Source organism: Psammomys obesus, unplaced genomic scaffold (genome assembly GCF_907164565.1).
Source record: "Psammomys obesus unplaced genomic scaffold, mPsaObe1.curated_primary_1811, whole genome shotgun sequence".
NCBI classification, from domain to species: domain Eukaryota; kingdom Metazoa; phylum Chordata; class Mammalia; order Rodentia; family Muridae; genus Psammomys; species Psammomys obesus.
In genome coordinates, this window is record NW_026596117.1 from 9961693 (window position 1) to 9971344 (window position 9652).

A 9652-nucleotide genomic window follows, 5' to 3' on the forward strand; every position below is an offset into this window, starting at 1 on the left:
AGGGAGGGTGGGTGCTAACAGGAAAGGCATTTCTGGGCCTGTCGGACCCCTATTGCCTTAGTGCAGAGACAGGGATCCTTGGTGTAGACTTGAACCTGAACACCTAGTTCCCTGAAAACAATGTAACCGGTGACCTACCGAATGATTTGAGCCCCAGTCCCGCATAGTCAGAAAGCTTCTTGTCCAGTCTGAAGTCTCTTCAAGTGAACTAGAGGACAGGTAAGGAAGTGTAAGTCACCGGTGAAAGGTTGTTAGGCACTGAACACATTATCCAGGTAGCTCCCGGCAGGCTCAAGCCGTATCAAAACCTGCTCAGAAACCTGCTGAGGATTTTTGCAGTCATTTGCTAATGCAGCAACACAGGGTGATTCCCATACTTCTGCTAGGCTCTTCTGTCAGCCAAGCCCGTGCCGAATCTACAGCCAAGAACACTTGAAGACCAAGTTTCTTTCCCTCCCACCCCCAGCCTTCAACTGCCGAGCGTAGGAGGAGGGGCGCGCACCTGCTAGTTTTCCCAAGTCTGAAGCTGCGTTAAGTGTGGCAGGAACGGGACTGAAGGTCGATGCCCCGATCCGCTGGCAACATTTGTCTTTAAAGTGAAGGCACGCAAGAGACCTTGAAGCTCGGGGTGGACCTAGTTTCCTTGGCTCAAGTCCGAGGGTTTCAGTGACAGTTGATTCTGATCCACTTTAATTGAGTAGGTTTGGGGGAGGAATCACACAGTGAGGTGGGCTCTTGGGATGGAGACCTGGCAATAGAAAGTCTGGGGGTCAGCGCCCGGCCCTCCCCGCAGGTACGTGACTCAGGCCCCTCCACAGTACCACCCCGCCAAAAATCATCAGCTCTGCGGTTCCGTTTCTATCTCCGCACGTTGGAAAGCTCTTTAAAGCGCCATCTGAATTTTTATGGCTGCTCTTCGTGGCTATGTGGGCATCTTAATTTGGCTTCTGTAATTTTAAGGTGCTCCAGACTTTCTATAATACGTGTTATTTTGTGATCAGAGGGAAAAAAAGTAAATGTCTATTGGTGATGTTCTTTTTTTTTTAAAGTGCGGTCTCGCCGGTGACGCAGAGGCAGAGGGAGGCGGATCTCTGTGAGTTCCACAGGAGGCCAGCCTGGTCTACCAAGTGAGTCCAGCAGGACAGTCAGGCTACACAGAGAAACCCTCTCTCCAAAAAAAAAAAAAAAAAAACCCAAGCCCAAACCAACCAACTAAACAAACAAACAAATAGACAGACAAACAAAAGCGCGGTCCCGGTTTCCCCAGCTTGCGCGGTGGGCATCCCTTCTCCCGAATGCGCGGTGCCCGGCGCTCCCTGCTGAGGCCCCCACGTGCCCGCCAGCCCCCGGCGGAGGCGGGGTGCGGCGACCCAGGGGGCGTGCCCACCCAGCCGGGGCGCGCCCAGCGCGGCGCGCGTCGTCCTCAGTCCCCAGGGCAGCTCCGGACCTCCGGAGGCATCTCCCGAGGCGCTTCCTCGTCTCCATCCTCGGCCAGGTTGGGTGGGAGGGCGCCCGGGAGCTCCGAGGCCTGCAGCGCGGGGGTGCCTCGGTGTGGACGGCGGGAGGGGGCGGGCGGGCTCCGCTCACCCGGCGCTTCTGCTTCTCCCGCAGGCGCGCGCGCACCATGTCGGCGGAGACCTCGAGCGGCCCCACGGAGGACCAGGTGGAGATCCTGGAGTACAACTTCAACAAGGTCAACAAGCACCCCGACCCCACGACGCTGTGCCTCATCGCAGCCGAGGCGGGCCTCACGGAGGAGGAGACGCAGGTGAGTCCCCAAGCGGGGACCCGGACTCCATCCCCTGGACCCTCGCGTCGCTCCGCGCTTCCCTGGGCGCCCGGTCCGCCTCCACCCCAGCCCCATCCCATTGCCAGCCTCTCCCGGGCTTCCCGCCGCCTCCCGGAGCCGGGGCCACGCTTTCTCCCGCTGTGGCGGGAGCATCTCGCCTGCTCTCCTTTCGCTTTCCCAGCGCGCTGACTCTCCCCGCTGTGCCGGAGGGCTTCAGGGAGGCCGATTCTCATCGGGGCGTGACAGTTTGGAGGGACTTAGGTGTGATCAGCTGTAAATTCGGCCGGGGTGGAGACCCTAACGCGGAGTGTGGGGACGTTAAGGAACGGGGGTGGGGGAGGGGAAGGTACCTGCCAGGGTCATTAGGTTCCCGCCATATCTCCACATCGTGGTGATGCACCTAACCCACGCTGCCGTGTTTTGGTTCGGGTTTTTGTTAATTCCCTGGTTCTGAGGCTTAGAGGCTCTTCTCTGGAGTTTTCCAAGAAGGTAGCACTCTGACGCTAGCGCCCGCAGCATGCGGACCCCCCCCCCCCACACACACACGCAAGCATTATGATAATTTGTCTGTTTAGAAAAGGCTCCCACGTTATCCCATTATCCTGAAAATTTGCCGAGGGTGGAGATCGCAGAAGCGCCTGGCACGATGTCGGAGCCTTTGGCCAGCTTTCCTTCCAGTCCTGTCTAAACTCTGACTTCTCGTTTCCCTTTGGTTATGGAAAGATGCTCTGCATGATAACCTATTTGGGAGCTGATCCTGCCCCTCTCAAAGAACTTCCCACTTTTCAACTCCACTCTGAAGCTGGGATATTCTTATCCTTCCCAGTTAATGGACTGGAGGAGGGGGCGGGGCTTTGTCCTCTCTTCACCCTGCTCAGCTGGAGCTTAAAACTTTGTAATGAGTGCTCTCTGGGATCCTGGAACCAAAATACTGAGCCCTAAGTCCCAGATGATCCTTACTAAGCCGGGACAACTTGGAGAATTTACCCATAGATAATCCTCTCGGTCCCAGATCAAACAGAAAGGCTATCTAACTAAAATCAGAACCCAATAGAAAAAGATTTATTGTAACCCAACTCTAAAAGCTCGTACTTCTTGCAACCCATGAAAAGGCAAGCTGTTGGAGCACTGGCATTTTAAAACCCATGCTATATTTAACGATCGTAAAGATGTCTCGTGTTTCAAGAACTGGGCTAGTATGTATTACGGACACAATACCAACTAGGGAACTAGCCCTGTTTCAGCCTCCAAGTCCCTTCAACCGGTGAAACAGAATGGTCACGTTTGTCTCTTGTTTACCATCATGTGTGCATGTGTGACCCTGGAGGTCAAAGCTAGGGTCCCGATCATACTGAGCATGTGCCGCACCTCTGAGCTCTGCGACCGGCCCCGTGCTGACCTTTGGAGTGATAGATACTCGCCAAGCGTTGTTTCAGGTACTTTCTGAGCTTAAGGCCACTCATTTCGAACTGTCTTAAGAAGGAAAGCATTGTTAGCTCAGCAAAGGAACTGATGAGCATAAGTGGCAAAAAAAAAAAAAAAAAATGCTGCCAGAGCGCAGTCTGGTTCCATGTTATGGACTCTGGGCCTCTGTCCTATTCTCTATATTCTTTTCTAGTTATTCCTCCACAGAGGAAGGCTGGGGTGATAGGGGAAGGAAGGACAGAAAGGCCAGTTTACTCACGCATCATTAGCTATTGCTAATCTTTCCTCTGGCTTTACCTGCTATTAGAGAATTTAAATGAAATCTAGTGGGGGCTGGAAAAAAGGGCATTTGCCTTCGAGAGCTCAGCCAGTGGAGAAATCTGCATAACAGGGTTCTCTGCCCATGGTAGTCCTTCAGTCTCGCCTCTTCTGCCATCCTCAGATGAACAAATGATGCAGCAAGCCTGACAAGAGAGGGTGTGGGTGAGTCAGCCTCATGGGAGGGCCTGGCTTCCTCTTCCTGCCATGGGCCAACACCTTCTTCCTCCAGAGGCCTGCTGCAGCTCAGCTCACCCTCATCTTCCTGCCTAGACCTGCAGGGAAGCACCTGGAACCCAGAGCTCAGAGTCTCAGCACAGCAAGTTTCAGGACCAAGGCTTCTGCTTGCCCTGTCATTTCTTGTTGGGCCAGCTCCCATCCCCCATCCTTAACAACTCCACAAACCACCTTCATGGGCACTGGCATAGGAAAGTGAATCATAATCTTCACTACCGTTTACTTTTTAAAAGCTGTCTCCTACAAAAAGAAAGGTGTCTTCTGCAGACACAAAATTCGGTGATGAGATTGCAAACATAAGACAGTTGCTTTCATCAGGTCCTTGGGATGCTTACTAGAACTCCGGAGGCCAGCGCTTGCTGGTTCTTAACCTGTGTGTGATGTCTGCTGTCAGCACGGTACCCTGCCTCTCTTCTTTTCTAGTGTGGTCCTTTTCTAGTACAAATTATATTCATCACATAGGCCAGAATGCCCTTCCCACCCTGACACTAGCCACTTCCAGAGACAGAATCATGCCTCCTCCCCCAACCCAGGGTCTTCCTATGTTAGTCCAAGCTGGCCATGAACTCACAGTCCCCCTGCCTCAGACTGCTAACATTGAGATTTATAGACAGCCATCACAACACCCAGCATCCTGTTCTTTCCCTAAAGCAAGTACTGTGCTGGTAAAAGAGAAACACACACGATCTGTTCTTGATAGTTACTGATTCACACTGTTGGCACTTTGGCAAAGGTGAGAAAGACTAGAGGCAGAGCAGTCTGCCTGGGGACCTTTATAGGCCATGAAATGGGTAATATACCAACATCCTGATAAGGTTTGAGGGAGGCACATCTCAGGAAATGCTGTGAAAGCCAGTCACCGTGTTTATGAGTCACAACTGCGGACCGCCTGTAACAGCCCCACCACGGAGACAAATTCTCTGCTGTCGGGAGGCGCCTGCAGGAGCTCTGTGTGCAGTGAGAGCCTCATCCTCAGAGAGCTTCTTACACTGCGTTTGTTGGGAATTGAAGGAGTTTTTCTCATTACTAGTATTCTGTATATCTTCTACCTTTAAGTTAAGTGAAATCCTACCGAATCCCACTCCCTGTGTCTTTTTACTGTCTGAAAGTCAATGTGAAGGGGGCTGGGAACACGCCTCCATTTTCACTCTGCGAGGCTGGGGTTATAATACAGTGTTCTTCACACACCCCCTTTCGTACACACACACACACACACACAAACACACACACACACACACGTACAGTGTAGCTGGCAGTGGTTCTTGAAGAAGTTCCCAGTATTCCTTATCTCTTCTTGATGTTCTGGACTTGTTCCCAGAATCCACTGTTTTCAGTTGCTGCATGTTTTATTGGTGGGATAAGACCTCTAGAGGTCTCCTTCTGAAGAGAATGGAATGCTAGCTGTTAGGAAAAAATGGACAAGAACCGTGTTTTGCCCCAACCCCAGTGTCCAATTATCATCCGTTCACTCAGTAAATAAATGTCCGTCAATGAGCAGAGCTAATGAGAGCCCCATTCAGGTGCTCATGGGTGAGTGAGGGATGAATGTCTTTCCCAGGAGATGGCTGAAACAAAGGAGAGGCAGAGCCAGGTGGAAAACTAGGATTTATGTGAGTCAGAGGCTACAGGATCCAGGGCTAGACAGGAAAGAAGCTAGCAAGTGCATTCTGTTACTAGCTGGTCTGCTGAATTATGTTCACTCTTGATTGACAATGAACACGTCTTCAGAAAGCAGCTGAACCTTTCTTGCACCTCTTCCCATCCGCCAGCGCCAGGGCTCAGTCTGTTAAACATTTAGATCGCACCTTACCAACTCGCAAATGCGGTCCAGGTCAAAGCTGTTTTGGGTAATGACCCATCATTACCCATCTGCATGTGAAGATGCGGGTGGCTCTTTTGAATGAGGCCAGCTTAACCACTTAGTCTTAAGTGAGTCCTGATAGAAAGTAAAGTGGTTCCCCCACCCCACCCCCTTCTAGGTTTTTAATTAGTCTTTAAAATGCTGCCACTTATTCAGCTCCAGTCCCTGGAAATTCTATTTAATCAGCACTTGCAGCTCTGAAACCCCCCACAGTTACCTCATTAATGAAGTTGGTGCCATGCTGCTCTCAAACAAGACCAAGGCTTGACTGAACACACACAGAGAGATTAAAAGAAGAAAATGTGCCTACTCTTCACAGTCAATGTTGGGTTGAAGCCACCATCACACGGGCTCCATCTTGAGATTACTGTTGCCCACGGGGTTGGGGTTCGTGCGGTAGGAGGCTCGCCTGGCATGCACAAGCCGTAGGGTCCGTGTTCAGATAAACCAGGCACCACGAACACCTGTAACCCCAGTTTTTGGGAGGTAGAAGCAGGAGGCTCAGAGGCTCAAGGTCTCCAGGTGCATCATGAGTTCAAGGCCGTCCTGTGCTACTTGGTCCTGTTTCAAAAGCAATAATAGGAAAAGAAAGAGAGAATAAGATAAGATAGAAAAAAAAAGTGATTCCCAAGAGTGAAATGAAAACTCTAGGGTACAAGCCCCTTAGAGAAGGCTTTCCTCAGGTGGTTGGACCCCTTGGCTTTCTATTGCTTTCCTCTGCCGCCACCCCAGGATAAGGGTAGAGAGACAACTGTTTCTGGCTCTGGGGTGAGGCAGAGGCTGAGCATGTAAACTCCTCAGGTGGGTAGAGACGGTGAGTCCCGACACAGCCCATGCTCAACCCAGCAAGCACTGGTGGGAGACTGACACTTTTAGGGGCTTCTTGAGGCCAGTCAGTGACAGTGGGGTTGACTCTCGGCTGTGCCTGCACTGTCACCTACCCTAGCCACTTGACCAATTAATTAGGCCAGTGCTATGTAATCTGACCATTTTCAATGTACTCCAGATCCCCGAGGCTCCAGGCTCAAGGGGAAACTACCTTGAGAAGAGGAGCTACTTCTGTGTCCTCAATAGTGTCTCTTCCAATCCCAGTTTCCTTCTGACTTCCTGGTTCAGGCCTAGTCTTGTTCCCCAGCACAGTTCTCCTAATCACCCCTCTGGCTCTCAATTTGAAGTTAGGCAGCCTATTGGTTGAGTGTGAGCCACACTGCTTTACAGCTTACAGAAATGTCTTGGGTCTCCCTTTGTACCATTCCAGCAGCGTCTCATGGAGGCCTCCCCGAAATCAGTGCTGATGTTGGTAAGGGGTAAATGTTTGAGCGACACTGAGCTGGACAGTTCTGAGTCACGGGTAAACCCAATTCACCATCTCTTGGCTCAGCAGTCCATTCCATGGATTCCTAAGGTGGACTGCTCCAGAGTTGCCTAGTGCTTAGTTAAGAGTCATTCACTGAACAAAATTTTTACCAGGATGCTGCTAGTGAGCAAAGCCCATGCTGACATCATGACCCATCATGAGCTATCAAAAGACCAGAAATCTTCTGGGGCATCAAGGAGTTGTTTCAGTTCCTTTTATTTACTCAACGCACGTTGATGAACTGGTTACATCTTGAGACTTTGAGTTAAGGGCTAAACATTCTAGACGTGTATGCACACAGTTAACGATAGACAGTGAAAGTCCTGCGAAGCTAACAAAATACTGACACAGAAAAGAAGGAAGAGCCACGTTTGCTAGAGTGGGCCGACTTAGGGTTAGACCTAAAGGAAAGAGAGACAGAGAGAGAGACAGAGGCAGAGAGAGAGAATCACTTGAAGACTGTGGCATGCGCGGAGTTTCTGGGGCACAGATAGAAGGTCGGTGTCATGGTGAGAGAACCATCCTACGTCCTTTGCGTCCCAGTCAGGCCCACAGAGAGCCCTTAGGAATGAAACAAGACGTTTAGACTTTTCAGCGTGTGACGGATAATTTTTCACATTTCCCTCTTTCAGAAATGGTTTAAGCAGCGCCTGGCGCAGTGGCGGAGGTCAGAAGGCTTGCCCTCAGAATGCAGATCTGTTACAGACTAGCGAGCCCGGCACCTGCAGCTTGCTCCTGGAACTCCAGCTGTTCCTCCTTGCCTCAGCTTACCCAGGCTGTTTTGATGTTTCAGTGCAGTGTTGAATGTCCCATTGTTTGCTGTCATGCTATTTAACACAAAGGCTTGCGTTTCCCTTTGGATTTTAATGAGAGATGATGTAGGAGAATTTTTTTTCATTTGCCTTTGACCACCACCTGACAGTAGCAGTTGGCATGTACCGTCTGTTTCAGAGCTGCCAAGCTTCTACTGAAAAGATAACCAAACAGGCAGGGAAAAGCACCTCCCCGACCCACGTCTCTGTGTCCTTTTCCTCCCATTTCATTTAGTACATTGGTGGCTGGATGAGCACACAGGTGTATTTGAGTCGTTCAAATTCTATATACACCAGTTCCTTCTCTTAGGGCTGTGCTACCTTGGAAAGAACCCTTGGCCTGCAGCTATAGACTGATTCCAAGGGGCAGAAAAGCCATGCCACTAAGAAAAAAAAATCACAGAGTCTGGAATTTACCTTATTTAAATGAATTTGTTAAATTTATTTTGCTGAATAAAATGAACTGCTTTTTGTCTCAAAAATTATATTCTAAATAAAAAAAAACTGTTGAAAACTCATGGAGTCTCTCTCTTTTTTTTTTTTTAAAGCTGAATAGGAAGCCTATGAGGACATGATGACTGAAAGAGCCTCCATTTTCCAAATGCTTGCTACTCCAAGTGTGGTTCAGGATCTACCCTGTCAGCATTAGCCAGGAGCTCGTGAGACATGCAGAATCTCAGGCCACAGGCCTGACTTACAGGCTCAGAGTCTGCATTTCCCACAAGGTCCCCAAATGAGCCACCGTGTTTCAAGGAGCTCCAGCCCTTAGTGTCCATTTGCTGTCTCATCATGTGAATGCCTTCAGAGCATCTCAGTTGATACTGCGTCCCATCTCACAGGAGGGTAACTTGGTTACAATGGCTTAAACACACAGGGGATGTTTGCTTGGTCTTTTAAGAGCCAACAGCTGAGCCCAGTGTAGTGGCACATACCTTTAATCCTAGCACTTGGGAGACAGAGGCAGGTGGATCTCTGAGTTCTAGGCCAGCCTGGTCCACAGAGTGAGTTCTAGGCCAGCCAAGGCTACACAGAGAGACCCTGTCTGTGGAGGGGGCTGGGAGGCAGCAGCTCATTGTAGGTGATTCTGGGCTGTTAGAGTAACTCCCTAATGTCATTGGGGGTTTAAGGTCATTTTGTCTTTACACTTTGCTATGATTGGTTGGTTGGTTGATTTTTGTCACTATGTAGCCCAGCTTGGACTTGAACTAAGATCCTCTGCCCCCTCCCCCTCAAAGGCTGGGATTTCAGGTGTGTGGTCATTCTCCTTTGATGTCTGAAGTGCCTGGCTGGCTTTTGAGGTGATGCGTGCTGACTCAGAGTACGCACTTCACAAGGAGCGAGGGAAGGCACTGGAATGGAGGTCTAACAGTGAAGACTTTTTATTTAAAAACATTTCCTACCTTGCCTCTACCCCACCCCCCCCCAAAAAAAAAATTTCTGGTAGTCCCTAGCTAGCAACTTCCACCTACAAAAATCTTGTTGGCTGGTGCAAGTCACATGACCAAAGAAAGTAGGAAAGGAGAGGTATTGGAAAGGCTATTTGAAATGCATGCTGCCCATCCCAGAGTGATGCTGGCCACCCTTCTGAACTCTTACCTGCCATGCTGGCTCAGTCTTTCCATTCCTTTAACTTAAAATAGAACCCATGAGTAGACACTAAAGAGCATCACTAATACAAATGTTTACAAGATCCTATTAAACATCCTTGGCCGGCTTCCTCTCCCTCTACCCTGAAACAGCCCTTCTGTAAACAAATACACCATGAACCAGGGCCCGAACAGAACGGCCTGGCATCTGGCACACTGCCCTGTAACCTAGTTCATGTTCTGAACAGCTGTCAGCACCCAGGCTAA

General features: G+C 50.2%; 1 protein-coding gene and 1 non-coding gene across 4 annotated transcripts in view; one reads left to right on the plus strand and one right to left on the minus strand.

Moving 5' to 3' along the window:
• Nucleotides 1-8317, plus strand: part of Hopx (HOP homeobox) — a 20207-nt gene extending 11890 nt beyond the window's left edge. Inside the window, exons 2-4 of one of the 3 annotated variants that reach the window (XM_055629316.1) lie at nucleotides 1050-1127; nucleotides 1612-1768; nucleotides 7620-8317. In XM_055629316.1, coding sequence (XP_055485291.1) covers nucleotides 1625-1768; nucleotides 7620-7697 — 222 coding nt within the window. In that variant the 5' untranslated portion in view covers nucleotides 1050-1127; nucleotides 1612-1624 and the 3' untranslated portion in view covers nucleotides 7698-8317. Of the gene's footprint in view, nucleotides 1-1049; nucleotides 1128-1418; nucleotides 1496-1611; nucleotides 1769-7619 lie in introns of those variants that run through there. The other 2 variants (XM_055629318.1, XM_055629317.1) reach the window with 2 other exon arrangements.
• LOC129692944 (small nucleolar RNA U13) lies at nucleotides 4551-4655 on the minus strand. Its single transcript, XR_008722802.1, has one exon. It is a non-coding gene; the product is annotated as a small nucleolar RNA U13 (small nucleolar RNA).
• Nucleotides 8318-9652: the final 1335 nt, after the last annotated feature.